The sequence below is a fragment of the Camelus dromedarius genome, chromosome 2 (assembly GCF_036321535.1).
Source record: "Camelus dromedarius isolate mCamDro1 chromosome 2, mCamDro1.pat, whole genome shotgun sequence".
NCBI classification, from domain to species: Eukaryota; Metazoa; Chordata; class Mammalia; order Artiodactyla; family Camelidae; genus Camelus; species Camelus dromedarius.
Window position 1 is genome coordinate 121,526,375 of NC_087437.1, and position 18,053 is coordinate 121,544,427.

The 18,053-nt window shown below is 58.9% G+C and overlaps 1 protein-coding gene across 8 annotated transcripts in view; it reads left to right on the forward strand.

The window, feature by feature from the left end:
* ADARB1 (adenosine deaminase RNA specific B1) overlaps window positions 1–18,053 on the forward strand; it is a 112,585-nt gene that overhangs the window by 64,840 nt on the left and 29,692 nt on the right. For 5 of the 8 annotated variants that reach the window (XR_004139581.2, XR_004139582.2, XM_031460895.2 and 2 more), the window contains exons 2-5: window positions 8,159–8,278; window positions 11,556–12,496; window positions 15,849–15,963; window positions 17,805–17,973. Coding sequence is in view for 6 of the 8 variants with exons in the window: in XM_031460895.2 (XP_031316755.1) it covers window positions 8,206–8,278; window positions 11,556–12,496; window positions 15,849–15,963; window positions 17,805–17,973 (1,298 nt within the window). In the remaining 2 variants the exon portion in view is untranslated. Of the gene's footprint in view, window positions 1–6,980; window positions 7,155–8,158; window positions 8,279–11,555; window positions 12,497–15,848; window positions 15,964–17,804; window positions 17,974–18,053 lie in introns of those variants that run through there. The other 3 variants (XM_031460916.2, XM_031460901.2, XM_031460911.2) reach the window with 3 other exon arrangements.

An 18,053-nucleotide genomic window follows, 5' to 3' on the forward strand; every position in this document is an offset into this window, starting at 1 on the left:
CTCTGTTCACTTGCTTCTCCCAAATCTTAGTGCTCCCGGCCCCATCACTCCTTCACAGCCGCCCGCACGCCGGGCTGTCCCCGCAGTGCTTGGTCAGCGTTCCCCGCAGCTCAGCTCCATAGTTCTCTCGGTGCTCAGCACAACTGATCATCGCGTCTGTGCAGAGGCTCTAGCTTTCATGTGTCTAGAGCTCTCGTCTGCTGGAAGCTGCCCTGGCTGTGACTTCAACTCGTAGTCTGTGGGCTTTGATCATAAGTGAGGTGGAATTGTGTTTGCTGCCTCACTATTTGGCTGCAGTAGGCGTCCCCCTAGAGAGGAGCTCAGTCTGGGCAGCTTTGCCCCTTTGGTGTTCATCCCCACGCCTTGAGCTCCGTGGTTCATTATCCCATCTGCTGTCGTGGCCCCTGGGTGGTCGAGCAGAAGACCCGGGACGTGTGGCCTGCGAGGCCGTCGGCTGGCGAGCACGTTCTCCCGGCCGTGTTAGCGCTCCCGGGAGCCGAGCGGCCGGGCTCTGGCAGCACCACGGGGCTGAGGCTGCAGGCGGCGCAGCGGTCAGCCAGGCCTCGCTGGCCCCTGAGGGGGCCCGTCCAGTGTTTCCATCAAGGCCCGTTTTCTCTTGTGGCACGTGAGCCTGGAGATCTGATTTACCAAAACAGCCACCCGTGACAAGGGACGTGGACACTGTGAACGCGTGGCCCGCTCCGTGCTGGAGCAGGGGCCATAGGTGACGCCCCGAGACCTTGCGGTGTGCAGGCCCGGCACAGCGCCCCCAGCGCGCGGACCTGCCGGCGCGGCGCTGTGGTGCCGGAGCCCTGAGAGCCGCGCCCCTCCCGCCCGCGCCCCGCCCCGCCGACGCTACAGCCATCCTCGTCCTCCAGGCGGCTCCGGGGGCAGAGGGACCTCCGACAGCGCGGGCGTAACCCCCGAGTGAGCAGGGGGCCGCCTTCATCGCCAGCCGAGCCCAGCAGACCCCTTCACGTCAGTGACCGGGTTACCGCGGCTGCGTTTGCGAGCGCCTCCCACTCAGGCTCGGCAGGTGAGGGTGAGACTTGTCACGCGTAGGCGTGTCTCAGAGGAGCCCACATCGGGACCCGGGTGTTAGTCGAGACGTGATGAGGTAGCCCCGACGTTCCGGGGGGACCGCCCACCACTGTCCTACCAGCGGGTGCCCCACGTGGGAGAGGAGCTCAGGGCCGGGGAGGGAAGGGCGGCGGCGTGGGGAGCATGCAGGGGGGCGGGGAGCACGCAGGAGGGAGGGGAGCACGAAGGAGGGCGGGGAGCATACAGGAGGGGCTGGGAGCACACAGGGGGGCGGGGAGCACGCAGGAGGACCCGCCGTCCCTGGGGAGGAGAAGGCTCTCCCAGCCGTCCCAGGGAAGCCTGCTGCCAGGCGCTGGGGGGCGGCAGTATGAGGGACGCGGGACTCGGGCTCTGGCGTCCGCTGCGGGCTGCCGCCGCTTCTTCCCCAGGGCGCCCGGCGTGCGCGGGGCCGGCTCTTGGCTGCGGCCCCTCCACACTGTGGTGCTGGATCCGCGCCCGCCCGGTTCCCTCGGGACCTTGTGCCGTCTGTCCCCTGAGGTCTGGACGGTAACAGGAGCTCCTCTGCATTCGGACAAGCACGGCGCAGTTGGCATGTTTCAGTAAGAATTACAAGTTAGGAGGCGTTGATGAGGGCCAGCGCCTCTCCTTCCGGCAAAGACGAGCCCACGGCGCCGCCCGACAGCCAGCGAGGGTTTCGGGGCGCAGGGTGCTTTATTTCTGGGGAAGCAGCTGTAACACCGAGTGAAGACTCTGGGGGGGGTGGGGTGCTGCGGACCAGGATACCTGTTAACCAGCAGCACCTCGTCTAGGAAAGTGAGGGGGACCCTGCGTGTGTGGCTCTGGCTTTGGCTGCAGTGGCCGAGCCTGGGGTCACCTGTTCGCCTGTCCTCACAGGCGTGTGGCAGGAGCGGGGGTTGCAGAGCAAAGGAGCCCGCGCCCCCCGCCCTCACGGCCCGGGGCAGGAGGCTGGCCGCCAGGAGACCCAGACTGCCGGTCACAGACAGCGCCCCCCAGGTCAGGACAGACCCTCCCTGAGCAGGTCCCTGTGCGGAGGCACCGCCCTGGGGGGGCCGTGACGGCCACGGCGGGAAAGAGAGGTCTGTGTCAGGGCACTGACGCCCACAGAATGCCTCGCTGGGGTTTTGACTGGGATGGAGCCTAGTCTGTAGGTCAAGCTGGGAAGAGCTGGTATCGCCAGTAACGTGCAGGGATTGTCTCTCCATTTATTTAGTTCTTGGATTTTGTTATCAGAGTTTTGCACTTTAACTCATATAGAGTCTGTTGTTAAGTTTATACCCAAGAACTTCATTTTGGGAGGGCGGTGTTTATGTAAATGCTGTTGTGTTGTTTATGGCAGATTCCAGCTCGTTGCTCGTAGAGAGGAGAGCAGTTGACTTTGGTGCATTAATCTTGTAGTCTGCGACCTTGCGGTCGTTGCTTACTGGGTCCAGGAGGGTTTTTGTCACTTGCTACACTTATTTTAATTACTCCAAGTTGCATTTCACTAGAAAAAAACATGTTTGCTAAAAGCAGCGCATGGACCTTACTGCCGTACCGCCTGCCATGTCTTGTCCTGTGTGTGCGGAGTCTCTGGAGGGGGACCAAGTCACATGCTTGGATGGGTTCCTAGAAAGGAAAGTAATTCATTGCAAAGTATTATAAATTGAATGCCTTGAATATTTTAGTGATATTATGTTGTTTAGATAATTTTGGAAGGAAAATGCAACTATGAGTGCATTCCCTAAACATGCATGATTAAGTTGTTGAATTTCAGATTATTTTCCCTCAAATTATATTAGAATTTTACACTTCATTTACCTTTGTTAAATAATCAAATCGTTATTCGTTTTTTTTGCTATAGCTGCAAAAGTCATCTAGCCTTTCGCAAATTGCTTGATTTACATGAAGAATCAACACAAATAATCTTCATTTCAACACTTCTCTCTTTAAAAATTTGCAGTGTGTCGCTATTAAAACTGAAACACGTAACAGTCATGAAGAACATGTAAAACTTCTCTAAAAACCGTCTTTTTTGGAAAGTAGAATAGATTAAAACCAGTAATAATTGCTAGTAACTTTGTCAGGTTCGCTGTTTATCTGAACATTTTTAATCTATAAACTTCAGTGAATTTTTACAGTGTTTTCCACCAGCACAATAGAGAATTCACGACCTGATGCATCTTTAATACGAATCAGTTGTGTTCTTCCTGTTTTATTCCAGAATCCTTTGTTCTCACCGAGGGGAGGGGAGGAAGCGATGAGGCAAGGACACTGTCGGAAGCTGACAGGAACACTGTCCACAGAACGTGTGTACCTGTTTATACCCCGTCTTACAGCACGGGCGTCTACAAACGTGTGGGGAGTCGCACAGCAGGTGGCCCACCGCCCGCCTAGGGAGTGGCCCGTTGCCAGTCGGGGTGCCCCTGGAAGTCAGAGCTGACCCGCGGGGGACTGGCGCTGACGCCAGCTGAGCGGCACTGGGGGCCCTGCCTCCTCCTCTTGCGTGTGGCCATGCACTGTCCAGTCCCACTTGTTAGAAAGTGGGTTTGCACGCACTGGTCTGGGGCGCCACCTCCCCCCAGCTGTGTGCTTCTGCCTGCACCTGTCCTGCTCCGTCCACTGCTCCTCGTGTCAGCGGAGGCGCCGTCGTTTCCAGGCTGGGGGCCAGTCCCACCTAAATGCTCCTTCAGTTCAGAGTCTTCAAACCTGATGGTTTTCCCACATCACCTTTACTATCAGCTGTCTGGTTCTATTTTAGAAAGAAAAGCTGGAATTACGACTGGAAGCAAAGCAAACCTAAACCCCAAGCCGTTTGGTGCCGAGTTTAAAGGTCTTTTCACGCCTCCCTGCCTCAGGTTCAGCTCCCTTGTTAAGCCTTAGAGGAGTCCTGGAAAATGAAGAAGTTATTTGAATGTTGCTGTCAAATAAAGCTTTCCTTTCATTGACCATCCCTGGAATTTTGTGAGGGGTTTTGGAAGGAGTTTTAATTCTTCAGTGTTTGTGGTTCAGGCCGTTATGAGGCGCTTTTCAGAGAGAGAGAAAACCGGTCCCGTCGAATGCTCCGAAGGGCTCGCGGCGGCTGCGCGCTCCGCTTGGAGCCCTGGTGCCCAGGCGGCAACTGCCGGCGCCGCGGGCGCCCCGCCTCGCGTTCGCCCCGCGCCCGCCGTGCTCTGCGCGGCCGGCCGGCCGGCTCGTTTTCCGCTGGGAGGCGTGCCCGCGTCCTCTCCCGGAACGTCACTGTGCTAGGGCCGGGGCGCAAGGCGTGCCCTGCGGCGGCGGGCGCTGCAGAGCTGGGCCCCTGCGGCGCTCAGGCCCACCGCCTCGGTCCCGGCAGGGCCCGGACCCGCAGGCGGCCGGCGTCTCGGCACCGTCCCCGATCAGGCACGCGTCGCGGGCGCCTCCCGCCCCGCAGAGACGGGCCTTTTTACTGTGAGAGAGGACAAGTGCCCGTAGCCGTAGGGGTAACACGGGGGGGGGCCGCGTTCCCTGTCACGCCGGGCGTGGCTGTCGGCACAGCCGGGACCGAGGACGCCCGCCGCCCCCGGGGCCCCGCCCCGCGTTGGGCTTCGTGGCCACGCCCCAGGCCCCGGCCGCCACTCACCTGTTCTCACTTAGTTTTCTCGTTTCAGGAACATCACACAGTTGACCCTTGAACAGTGCAGGGCTCAGGGTGCCGACCTCGGTGCCGTCTGCACCCCGGGGAGCCCACAGTGGGCCCCCGTGTCTGCACCCGTGGGCGCGGCCGGCCTGGGCGCGGGGGGCGGGCTCGGACGTGCCAGTGCTAGAGCCTTCCTCTAGGGGGAGCCTCGCCTTCAGACCCACGGTGCTCACTTGTGAACGGGCTGTGGCGCGTATACGTGGGCGGTTGGCCTTTCCCACTCGGCCTCCTCCCCTGGAGATCCGTCCGGGTCATTGTCAGCAGTTTGTTCCTTTCTCTTGCGTCCAGTCAGTCAGCCACCTGCTGAAGGGCGTGTGGGTGCCCAGTTTGGAGCTGTTATGGATAAAGTGGCTGTAACGTTCCTGCGCACGTTCTTTATATGAATGTGCGTCTTCATTCCTTGGGGACGAGTGCCCATTTTAGTTCTGAGAAGCCACCAGACTGTTCCCTGCCCCACCAGCAGTGTGAGTGACCCAGTGTGCGTCCTCGCCGGCGCTCGGTGTCGCCACCCTGGCCCGGCGGCGTTCTCCCAGGTGTGCGGTGGGGCCTCACGTGGTCGTGGGTCGCAGCCCCCTGCGGGCCGTGGCCCTGGCGTCGTGTCACGTGCTGGTTTCCGTCTGTGTGTTCTTTGGGGAAGCGTCTCTCAGTGTCCTTCCCCTACTTTCTGAGGGACGTGTGTTTCCTGTTGAGCTGGAGAATGTCCTGTGTACTCTGTCCGGCTCGTGGCTGTCAGATGTTTGCTCCCGGTCTCTAGCTTCTTAGCAGGGTCACTAGCAGAGCAAAGGTTTCAATTTTCATGAGGTCCAGTTTATCGTTTCTCCTCTTATGGGCTGAGCTTTTGGTGTCTAGTCTGCAAACTGCCTAGTCCTGGATTCCCCAAGATTTTCTCCCGTGATCTTTGTTAAAGTCTCATGGTTCTGTGCCTAACGTGTGAGGCCACGGGCCCCTCCGAGTGGATCTCTGCGCGGGCTGTGAGATCTGATGCCCGGCTGCTCCAGCGGCTTGTGGACAAGAGCGCCCTTCCCTAGTCCGTTGCTCCCGCGCCTCTGTCGCCGTCGGCCGTCTCCAGTCCTCCGCGCTGCTCCGTTGTGGCCTGCTCGTCTGCCCTCCCCGGGCCGCCCGCCTTGGCGACCGAGGCTGTAGAGTGAGTGTTGCCATCAGGGCCCGGCTTCGCCCCTTCTTTCTGTGACACCTGCTCTGGAACCTTACTCAGGCGATGCTGCCATCTCCAGGTGGGCATCTGTCTTCCTGTTTCATTCGGTTTAAGATCTTCCTGACTCTCAGGATGATGGATGATTTTTGGTGGAAACCTGGACATGTTATTAGAGTCTGAATCTTACTTAAGCCCACTGTTTCGGCTGACTTTCTCAGCAGGCGGAGGCGGGGAGTCTGGGCTCCCCACGTGACTGTGCTTTGTGAGTGGGAGGGAAGAGGTCCTCACAGCCCCGTGGGAGTGAGAGCCAGGGCCCCCACGTCCGTGCCGGGTGGGAGATGGGGTCTGCCGATTCCCTAGCCTGCTGGGAGGTCCCCTCTGACTCCCTGGGACAGAGAGAGCACTTCTGTCAGGGTTTTCTGGTCCATCCGTTGGTGTTTCCGGGTAGCCGGCTTCTTCAGCTCCGAGTCTGGGATGGCGATGCAGAGGGAGGCTGCAGGGGACTCTCCGCCACGCGGCCTCGGTCCCTTCACCGCTCAGCGCCTCCCCGTGTGCGCTGTGCCTGCCACATCGGGGTTCTCAGCTGCACCGAGCAGGCAGGGAAAGGATGCGCTCCGTGCCCCGCCCCCAGCCCCGCCACGAGCCCCTCTCGCCGCCTGTAAGCCCGGCTTCCAGCCGGTACGAGCGGAGGGCTTCGGACCATTTTGTGTGGCTGCTTCCAGAACCAGTACTTTGTGTTTCCCGGAGCTGCGTCGTGAGTGCCCGTCTCACACAGCCTCTGCGCTTGCCCCACGCCACCCGCTTCTGGTCTTCGCCTCCGACCCGACCTCTCCTCCAGGCTCAGGCTGACCACCACACGCCACGTTCCCCCCCCCGACCCTCCAGCCGAGAGGCCCCTCAAGCACCTGCATCTTCCCGAGGGCGTGCGGTGGCCTGGCGCTGTGCCCACGTCCTACCTCCGTTCAGACCTGGAGGAAGCGAGCTTCATGACACCTTCCATAATGGAGACGCCAAAGCACACCAGTACGGGTGGCTCTGTGAGCCCCGCGCACCGTCAGCCGGCGTCAGCAGGTGCCAGCCGGGGCACCTTGGCCGCTCCTCCGCCCTGCAGTCTGTGATGACGAGACCCAAGGACCGTCCCGTCCACGAGCGTCTCTGTGTGTGTCCCTGCCAGTGTGTGTCCCTGGAAGAGACGTGCTGTCTCCACGCCGGCAAGGACTGAAAACAACCCCTTAGTACAGCCAGTTCCCCGCACAACACTTGAATCTCCCCGAGCCTGTCTGATTCCCTTCAGGTCCCTTGGTAAGCAGTTCTGTGCTTTGTGTAATAGATTTTCAGAAACTACACCTTGGAGTAACTCACAAGTACAAAATGTTAATGCTTTTAAAACGTCTGGAACGCTTCCCTGAATAAAGGATTCTAAATAGAAACTCATTAAGCTTTTAGCAACGAGTCTGCCAGCTATACAGTGAGAATTAGTGTTACTAACACACGATTGTCATGAAAACTGTGTCTTAGATGTCCGTTATGTGAGAAAGCTGTTTCAGATACATGCACGTTTTAACACATTCTCGTCACCGTTTATTATAAATCACTGGTTTTTAGTGATTTACAATATAAACCTAGCTTGCGTGCAGAGCAGCATGTGCCTGCAGAACTCGGCAGTCTGATGGGGTCCTGCACCGCAGGTCGCGTGCTAGTGCGGTCCTGCAAAGAACGGCCGGAGTATTTAGAAAGAGGAAACTCTTTAATTTGTTAATAATGAAATAACTGGAATAATTGTTCTCTGAGGGTTTCCTGTGGTTCTCCTGCCAACAAAATAGGTTGTATGTGGCTAAGAAGTTGGATCAGATTTTAAAAATTCTATGTGTTTTAGTTTTGTCCATGAGACGCCGCTGAGGCTGAGAGGCAGAGTGACCACGGTACCTGTTTCTTCCTGCTCAGTAGCTTTACTTTATAACCCACCCCAGTCTCCCCAGCACCCAGGTCGGCAAGTGGCTGGCGGTCTGGGCTCCGTCCTGGGGCGTCTTTCTGAGATGCACAGGGCATCGCCTTCCCCTGGCTCGGAGCTCTGCACGGCCGCCACCCCTGGGGAGCAGGCCGCTCTCTGCAGCGCCCTGAAGTCCTCCCTGCTGCAGCAGGGGCCTGGCCAGGACCCCGGGTCCTGACCACGCACAAGGGGGAGGAGCTACCAGTCACCCAGTCCGGAGGCCGGACCCACCCGCCCTTGTCTGAGCAGCTTTCCACGGAAGGGGACCTACCTCGTGTCACTCAGGGCTCAGTGCTGTGTTCTTGCTGTCTTTCAGACAGAAACAGCCTCCGCCAGTCAAGAAGCCCTCAGAAGCTCCTTGCCATGGACCTGGAAGATGAAGAGAACATGAGTAAGACCTCGGCCCGCCACGTGGTCCCGAGCGCTGGTCTCCTGGGCAAGTCTCAGTGTGTGAGCGTGTTTAGCAGGGCCAGTGTGACACAGGCTGCTGACAGTGGTGTGTGTCCGCTTCGGGCTGGTGTCTGCTGTGGGCGTTCCCTCACGGCCGCTTGTCGGGGGTACTCGCCCTTGTCATCGGCCGGGGCCACGATGCGCGTGCCTCCCGCTAAGTCACGCGCGGTCCCCACAGTAGCAGCCGGCTTTCTCCCATGTGTGTCTGCCATGGCCGTGAGGTTGGGCATGTGGGATAACAGTACGTAAGCATTTCCCTTCAAATACGCTGGGTTGTCCCTGCGTTTTGAGGGAAAGGGCCCACGTGAGTCTGCGGATCTTAAGTTTCTGAAGACTTAATGAGCCTTAGGGCTGGTGTGGCCTGAAACTCCCTGTCCCCCCTGGGGCAGAGCGGACAGAGGGCCTCAGCTTCCCCTCGACATAGCTCTCTGTGGAAAGTTCCGTGGACGGGCTCCCCTGCTCCGCCTCTAGGCCTGGACGGCAGAGCAGTCAGGGAAGGAGTCGGTGCTGCCTCAGGGGCGGGGGCGTTTGGTGGGGGCAGCACGGCAGGGGCACCAGGGCTCTGATTGTGCACGTGCGTGCTGGGCTGTCCCCGGGAAGAGCGTGCGGGTGTGAAGGACAGGTGACATTTTACTGAGCGTGTCCTCGGGGACCAGGACGCAGCTCAGTCCCTTTCCCTGTGGCCTCACCCCAAACACAGCAGCGGAGGCCCTGCAGGCGCTGATCTGCACACATAGCCCACTTCCCCGGGAGAGCGTGCCGCCTGGCGGGCCGCCGCGAGCCATGTGCTGCAGCTGCTGGGCCTTTGTCAGGGACCCGCACCATACGCGCCCTCCGGCCGGAGCCCATCCCTGGGACACGGCGCTGGGAGCCGTGAGCAGGTGCAGCTTCGGGCCTGAGGCCGCGCCCCTGCCAGCATGTGCTGGGCGCCCCCCCAGGGGCAGAGCTCCTCTTGGGCTCTTCAGGACCAGCCCCCCCACCAGTCCCAGTTCACCCAGCACTGCTCCTCCTTTCTGTCAGGCCTGTGGGCTGCTGTCCATGGTGGGGGTCATGGTCTGGGTGGAAGCTTCACGGTGTGCAGATGGTGTAACCATCGCCAGGGCGACCTGCTGGTAAGTGACCTCGATAGAGAATCCTTCCGCATGAGGTTTCTGGAAAGGTAAGCTGCTGGTTCCAGGGCTGCAGCTGAAATGCCTGGCCTGTATCTTCTCATTTTGAAAGCAATGAAATATTTTGTCGTGATTAATATCCGCATCTGTGAAGTAAATTAGCGTGGTCTGTGAGGAGGAGGCTTCTGCTTAAGAAGAGCTGTGATGGTGGGGTGTCTTTGTCCAGTTCTGTATTTTATCTTCCTTGGCATAGAAGCATTTAAATAAGGTAGAATGTGAGCTTCTGGAGCAAATAAGAACTTGGAATTCATGTGAACTGTGCATAATAGAAAGTGTATTTCTCTATAATCTCAAGATCCTTTGTCAGTCAGTGCTGATTATTTTTACTTAAAGGAAAGCATGTGTTTCAGGGATTACAAACATTTGATTAAATGCACGTCAGAACATACTTACAGCGATGCGCTTTCCGCTGCCGATGTTTCAGCGACATCGGGACGTGAGCTCTCGTCTAGTGCGTGGTGTTCCTGCTTGTTTGCTAATCTAAATTCTGTCTTGCTCTGCCCTTTTTAACTTTTTGTTTCCTTTGAGCACCGAAAGGAGTAACCTATTGAGCTTTTGCTGGAGGATGTTATAAATGAAAATTTAGTGTCCATTCCATCAGCTTTGTCAACTGGGAGAAGTGGTGTGTGTGTCAGGAGGGCTGGGGAGGAACGAAGTCCGCAGAGAAAGCTTGTCAGTCTCCTAGTCTCTGACGCAGCGTGGACTCAGCTTTCCCATGGGGGGTGCTTGGCCCAGGGTTTTTCTGTGCGTCTCAGCTGAGCAGCGACAGCCCTGGAAGCCAGGGCACTTTAACCAGCCCTGGGCCTGGCAGCTGATGGCCCTGACAGGCTTCCTGTCGCGTTAAGCCCGCCCTCCCCTGGGTACAGCTGACGAGCATTTTCACCAAAGTGTTCCAGTTTCCTTCACTTGATGAGAGAGAATCTTCTTTTATTTCTGCAGTAGAAGTAGACCCTAGAGCCACCACATGGTGGTGGTAACTTGTAAATTAGTCTACAATTGTAAAAAATATTTTGGTTGATTAAAGATTTACTGCGGATTTTTGAAAGCCAGGTCTTTAAATACTTTCACATCAGCAACATTGTGAGGTCCGGGATCCGTGCCCCCGCGCTCACGGGCAGACGGCCCCCCACGTGGACTAACCAGAGGCAAGGAATTCGTTCCTTTTTTTAAAAGTTTGATAAACTTAAAGGAGTTAAGTTTTTGAAATTAAAATCATACTTATTTTGCCATGAACTTTTAGAGTTCTGAAATTATCTTTATTGATTGTAAAAAACAAATACCCTTCAAAAGACAAAATTGCCAGCTGTAGTCAGAAAGTTAGGAAGTCCTAAACACTCCAGTTTTCGTGTCTTCTGTATTTTTTCTATCGTGGAGTGTATTAACTATTCGGAGGTGAGTCAACCCCCATACATAATGAAAAAATCCTAAGTGAGAAAGTTCACTTCACTAGAAGTGAAGCTAGATCCTTCAAAAGTAGCTTCTAAAAGGCCAGAACACTTTACATAATCACATAAGCAGTTTTCTAAGATTGATCCATGAACTAAATCAAATAACTGCACATGCTGATTGAATATTTTAAACCAGAGAAAGACATTAGCTTGTGAATGCATGTTTTAGATGTTGTTTCTTTTCCGGGGCGTGCTGTAGTGGAAAGCCCCGTGTGAGTACAGTCTGAGAGAAAAGGGCTTCGCAAAGGAGGGAAATGCGAAAGGAAAGCGCACGTGTATCAGCACTGATGCTAGACTTACTAATGCAGGGTTTCGGGATCAATTTATTATCCCACATTTTGATAAACTGGCATAAAGTCTCTAGATGCTTCTGAATATTCTCATAGAAAAAGATCATTTAAAAATTCATCTTTTAAAGCAAAAGCAGTTGGCGACACTCAACAGAGCCAGCGTTAGGCACTGTTTAGCAAGACGTCAGCTTCCTCCTTTCAGCTTAGCTGGCTTCTGGGGGGAGTGGCCGCCGGGGGGAGTGCATGAGCACACATCACTTGACCAGTTACAAAGACAGATGAAGGAATCTATAAATTTTGCATTTACAAGATCCTGCAACGAAGGCGTTGTAAGTTACTCTTTCTGGGCACCGCAGGTTCGAGCACAGATGTTAAGGAAAACTGCGGTCTGGACGGCGCGCCCCCCGCGGACGGCAGCGCCCCGGGGCCGGGCGAGGGTGCCCCTCTCTCCAACGGGGGCGGCGGGGGCGGCGGGGGCGGCGGCAGGAAGCGGCCCCTGGAGGAGGGCAGCAACGGCCACGCCAAGTTCCGCCTGAAGAAGCGGAGGAGGGCGCCAGGGCCGGCGCTGCCCAAGAACGCGCTGATGCAGCTCAACGAGATCAAGCCCGGCCTGCAGTACACGCTGCTGTCGCAGACGGGGCCCGTGCACGCGCCCCTGTTCGTCATGTCCGTCGAGGTCAACGGACAGGTGTTCGAGGGCTCCGGCCCTACCAAGAAGAAGGCCAAGCTGCACGCGGCCGAGAAGGCGCTGCGGTCCTTTGTGCAGTTCCCCAACGCCTCCGAGGCCCACCTGGCCATGGGCCGGACCCTGTCTGCCAACACGGACTTCACGTCCGACCAGGCCGACTTCCCCGACGCCCTCTTCAACGGCTTCGAGACCCCGGACAGGTCGGACGCGCCCTTCTACCTGGGCTCCAACGGCGACGACTCCTTCAGCTCCAGTGGGGACCTCAGCCTGTCCGCGTCCCCCGTGCCCGCCGGCCTGGCCCAGCCCCCGCTGCCCATACCCCCGCCCTTCCCGCCCCCGAGCGGGAAGAACCCCGTGATGATCTTGAACGAGCTGCGCCCGGGACTGAAGTACGACTTCCTGTCGGAGAGCGGGGAGAGCCACGCCAAGAACTTTGTCATGTCCGTGGTGGTGGACGGTCAGTTCTTCGAGGGCTCGGGGAGGAACAAAAAGCTGGCCAAGGCCCGGGCCGCGCAGTCTGCCCTGGCGACTGTCTTTAACTTGCACTTGGACCAGACCCCGTCTCGCCAGCCCATCCCCAGCGAAGGCCTTCAGTTACATTTACCACAGGTGAGGAAAGCCGCTCGCAAACCTGGCGTGTCTCAATAATGCTTTTAGACAGGATCTGACCTCCTTCCTCCTGTGTCCTCAGCACAGGTGCTTCCTGGTAAGTCCAGCTGCCCGGTGGCCTCTCCTTGAGCGCGCCGCTCCTGTGGTCGCTGGGAAGCCCGCCCAAGGCTGCAGGGTACAGCCCGGCCCGGAGGGGCGGTCAGGGCCCTGGCACCTTGCCCAGCTCAGCGGTGCCCTCCCTCGGGGCCTCGTGTGAAGTCCCAGGTGCAGGCTGGGTGAGGCTGGCCAGGCAGCGGCTGAAACCCAACTCTGGGTCAGGGACTCAGCCCAGCAGGACTGAGGCTCCGGAGGCTGTCCAGGCAGAGGCTGGGCCACAGCAGTGGGGAGCACGTGTCAGAAAGGCTAGGGGCACCAGGGCCCTCCACGAGCACCCTGGCGCCCACACCTGGAGCCCCCACGGCAGGTCCCAGCGGGGCCCTGGAGCGGGTGTGGCTGTCCAGGGTGGGCTCGGAGGGAGAGGGAAGGAGAGAGCTTTTCAGCACCCCAGAACTCTCCCACGGCTTGTTGCTTCTCTTCCCGGAAATCCAGAATTATTCTGGTCTATTGAAGGACTCTGCCTTCAGGGAGACAGTCTGACCCTCCATTCCTTCCTGAGTAATAGCTCAGTCTGAAGATGAGATACACACTGGCCTGGTCGGAAAGTACGTGGGACGCCCGGCCGGCAGGAGGGCCGCCTCCCTCAGGAGGGCCCAGAACCTCTCGGGCCTTTGTGTGCAGGGGTCACCTCAGATGGCCCACAGTTCTCAGTTTGAACAGAAGGAAATTGATTTTATTTTGCCTAAAGCAGCCAAATGCAGCATCAGTATAAAGTAACATATTCAAAGTATATTACTGATTTTTTATGAACCAAATAACCGCTTCCCGCGTTAACCTCTTGTTGACATTACCCCCAGAAACTCTTAGTCCGTTTGTAATTTTACAAACGGGTGGCGCTCGTTCCCAAGTGATTTGTTATTCTCGGGTTTACCATTTGCCACGTGTTTCAACCTGAGTTCAGAATAACGTCCGATGTGACGAGTCTTCCCTCACATCAGCAGTTGTCTGCAAGACAATTGGAGTCACACCAAGTGTCACGAACCCCACGTCTTGGGTGGGGACCGCCGCGCTGGTCTGTGTGTGTGCGTGCATGTGTGCGTGCGCTCACACGTGTGCACGCATGTGTGCTGGCGGCCACTCCCAGGCCTGGCTGTGACTTCCCTGTGGAGCAGCGCCTGGGCTCCTTCCCTGGGGCCGAGTGGAGCTGGCTGGGGAGGGCTCTTCTGAAATCCAGCTGACCGGGAGGGTGTGGGCCAGCAAGGGCTGCCTCCTCCCCGCCCAGCGCCACGTGCCCCTGCTCCACAGGCTGCACTGCAGTTTCTGGAGCTCAGCAGTCCAGGGAACCCCACCCCCCTCTGCTCACAGTGGCCCCCAGGTCCCCCAGGGTCCCCGTGGTAGCTCGGGGTGAGGTTACGTTTTCCCTGGAGGACTCATGGGCGGCCTTCAAAGGATCCGGCCTTGCAGCTTTATTTCTGGGCTCCACTGCCTCCCCACTGGGGATTTCCAAAGGTGCAACCTAGAGTGAGTGAAAGGTCCTCCTGTCTTCCTGGGGGGCCCTTGGAGGACGTGGTTTGCCTGTCCCTGGTCTTAGGATGTTTGCCTTTCTAGTGTTCACTGCGGCTTTAGCAGGTTTAAAAATCAGACGATGTTGCCCGCATGGTGAGCGCAGAGCACTGGGTCAGTGAATTTGATTTGATTGACGTGGCCCGGTGCTCCGTCATGCAGGGTGCAGCCTCGAGCCAGGGCCCCCGCCACCCGTGTCGGGCCGGGAGGGGCGGTGGGTGGCGCGGGTTTGACTTGTGCTGCTCCCTGCGCCCCAAAGTCCACAGGGAGAGCCTGCCCGGCCCCCTCGGGGTGGGAGGGTGGTCCGACGCCGTGGGTGCCCATCAGCGCAGGCTCCACCCCAGCGGAGGGTCCGACTCGGGCTGAGCTCGGCTGCTCTTCCCTGGGAATTCGGAGCCACGTCTAAGCTTGTGTGGAGCAGACACCTGTTTCCTCTGCTTTCCCTTCACCTCTTGCTGTTTCTACTTCTCTGTCGACTGGAAGGCTGCGTCCCCTCTCCGGTACCCTCGCCATCGTGCTGCCACATGCCCGTCCTCTGCCTGCGCGCTCACCGCCTTCCCGGCTCACACTGGGTGCAGAGTGAGGTCCCCGGGCCCCGTCCCCGGGTCTCTGTCCACATCCCGACTGCTGGGGCTCGCTGGTACCTGCTGGTGTGGTGATGGGGAAGGACACCCTGACAGCTGTGTTCTTCCCAAAAAGGCACCATTTAGGACGAGTGACTTTTCTCTTGGTTTTATTAAAGGCCCCACAGGGGGCCCTTGGTTTGGCCGTTAAATTCTCCAGACCAGTGTGGGAGGGCGGGCGCGGGTCCTCACACACCTGCCCTCGGACATCACCTCCCCGCGCGCCCTGGGCCCTCATACCCAAGGTGAGTCGGAGGCCGTGCAGTGGGCGCGTCCGAGGCTGACAGACACGTGTGCTTCTGAGCAGCTCTGCCCATACCGCAGGGCGCCAGCTGAGCTGCTCCAGACGCCCCGTTACACTCTCCCTTTACACGTGTGGCCTCTGCGCACACGTCCCATGTCACTGGATCTAAGTGACAGGTGCCCTGCAGGCTCTGACAGTGCTGGTTCCGAGGACCGAGCCAGGTAACTAGTTTTAGATGTTGAAATAACTGGGACACATGGAAAGGGCCCCTTTGGGAGGCAGGTGCTGTGAGCCTGGTGACTAATGTAATCACTCTTCTGGCCGCCCCTTTCTCTGCCTGTGGTGTCACTGGGAAGACAAGCTCCCCGTCGGGCCAGCCCTGAGCTGGCCGGGCAGCACCTCCTGTGGTGTCACGTCCTCCTGAAGCCCCGTTGCTCAGGGAGTGTGGCCCCAGGGCTCTCGCCCCGACTCAGAGCAGCAGGGGGCTGGAGGCAGGTGACCAGGAAGGCGCTGTCGCCAAGGGCCGGGCTGGTGTGAGGGCGCTTCCCCTGCACGGGGCCTGGCTCCCATGGCCCGGGCTCTGGACTGGCCCCTCTGCAGGGACCCTCGCCCACCCCTCAGGTGTCTGTTTGCAAGGAGTGTTTGGGAGGAGAAACACGGGCACAACCCCACACCCCCTCACACCCACCCACACCCTCATACACATCCTCACCCCCCACACACACACACACACATGCTTGTTTGCCCGACGCTCCTGCGTGGTTTCCGGTTTCAGGCCAGGGAACGTGGCCCTGAAGGGAGCGCTAACCCCCTGCTTGGTCCTCAGGTGTTAGCCGACGCCGTGGCCCGCCTGGTTCTGGATAAGTTTGGGGACCTGACGGACAACTTCTCCTCCCCTCACGCGCGCAGGAAAGTCCTTGCTGGAATCGTCATGACGACAGGTAACTGTGCTGGTGGTGCGTCTGCCCGCCTGCCCTCACGCTCAGCAGGGGAATCGCCTCAGCCTGGAACAGCCCCGGGACCCGGCGGGCAGCGCATCTGCCCTCCTTCGGAGTGCCCGCCGCGTGCTCTTACGTGTTTTCCTCAAAGTTCGTCTCTCTAACCTAAGCTTTCCCACTTGGAGAAAGCACTGTGTGTTAATATGAGCCCTGCGATCTTCTGGGAGTGGTCTTGATCTGCTCTGGAAAACTGCAGGAGGCCCCTTGGCTCTTGCCTCATTTGAGAGTAGGACATGGCGGGTTCGCCAGTGATGCTGACGCTGCCAGAACGGCTCCCGGGTGGCTTGGGTGGGGAAGGGAGGGCCCTCTAGCAAGAGCAGAAAATCGGGAAAACATGCTTTGGGATGGCAGAAGCCCTGTTAACGCTTGCCCAAAGATCCCAGCAGCAAAGGAACCCTCCTGCGTCCCCGCCCCACTTCCCGGGAGCCAGCTGTCTGAGCAGTGCCCCGTGGGTCGGTCCGACAAACGGGACCCACAGCCATGGCGGGTGCCTGGATCCTGGGGCGGGCAGGCCCCCCATCACCGTGGGGGCTGAGTCTGGGCCGTCACGCGGGGCCTCTCTTCCTGGAGCATCCACTCGGCCCCGCTGGCCGAGCCTGGACGGCCGCGCACAGGAAGCCGCCCAAGAGGCTAGAGGGCGGGCTCCAGGAGTGGCTGCTCTGTCTACACCCGCTGGCCAGGGGCCCAGCTCTCCATGTAGGTGGCTGCCTTGTCCTTTCCCTGAGGTGCGCTCACCTGTCTGACCATGACGGGAGTGGCTCTGTGACACTCAGTGCATCCCCGAGGCCCTGGGACACGGCCGCCGCGTGCTCGCCCTGCCCGTCTGTGCTCCGGCACAGCTAGAGCATGTCACGGGCGGGGTGGGGCGCTCTGAGCCTCAGTGGGGCCCGTTTGTGTTCCGATGTCCACTGCCTGGGTTCCCGTGTGCGCTCTGCCTCCTACGCGGTGACCGCTTGCACAGGCAGGACTGTCGTTCCCGGGCGAGGCCCTGCGCCCCTCCAGCAGACTGTTTTCATTCGGGTTTGACAGCCTCAGAAGGGGCACCTCACGTCGGGGGGCACGATGCACCGCAGGGTGTGTCTCACTTGGGACCATCTGCTCAGAGCCACGATTTACACCTGAAGTACTTGGCGTGGCGTCAGGCGGCCTGGTTCCAGTCCCAGAATGGACTGTGACCGCCCTATGCCACGGTTCCCTCACGCGCAGAGACAGGAGGGGAACGGGCCTCAGAGGGAGGACGCTGGGGCTGAGTGAAATCCTGCCCAGCGGGCTGCGCGGTCACCGCCCTGTAGCCGCAGGGCCTGTGTGTGGCCTGTGGACCCCTGACTGTCAGGGGGGTCGCTCCCCGGAAGCCCCCCAGTGCTGGTGGGCCTCCCAGTGCAGCTAAATGGTGAGAGGCCCCTGAGCAACACCTGAGTTACCCTGGGCCCGTCCTCCGGCCCCCTTGGTGCCTTGGTAGTTTCGAGGTCGGTCATGGCCAGCCTGTCCACCTCTCCACGGAGCTCCCCACCCGTGTCCGGGGGGACTGTGCACGGAAAGGCTTGCGTTTCAGAGGAGGCTCCTTGCTTAAGTTTAGAATCTTTACACTAAAGAGTCAGGAGGGGTAGCTTCCAGAAATGTGGCAGAGCACGTGCTCAGCGGGAGGCCGTCGTGGCGGCCGGGAGGGGTCAGCGGCTGCGCGAGGATGCTGCCGCCTGCCCCTGCGCCGCACCCCCAGTCTGCGAGGGTGCACGTCCTGCCCTGAGGCTCGGGCCCCCGAAGCATGACTTCTCTCCTGTTTCCAGGCACGGACGTCAAGGATGCCAAGGTGATAAGTGTCTCCACAGGGACGAAGTGTGTTAACGGCGAGTACATGAGCGACCGGGGCCTGGCGCTGAATGACTGCCACGCGGAGATCATATCGCGGAGGGCCCTGCTTCGGTTTCTCTACACGCAGCTGGAGCTTTACTTAAAGTAAGTGTAGCAGGTGAATGCGTCCAGGAAGCTGTTTCTCAAGAAATGCATTTTCCTTCTGTCAGAATGTACTGCAAACT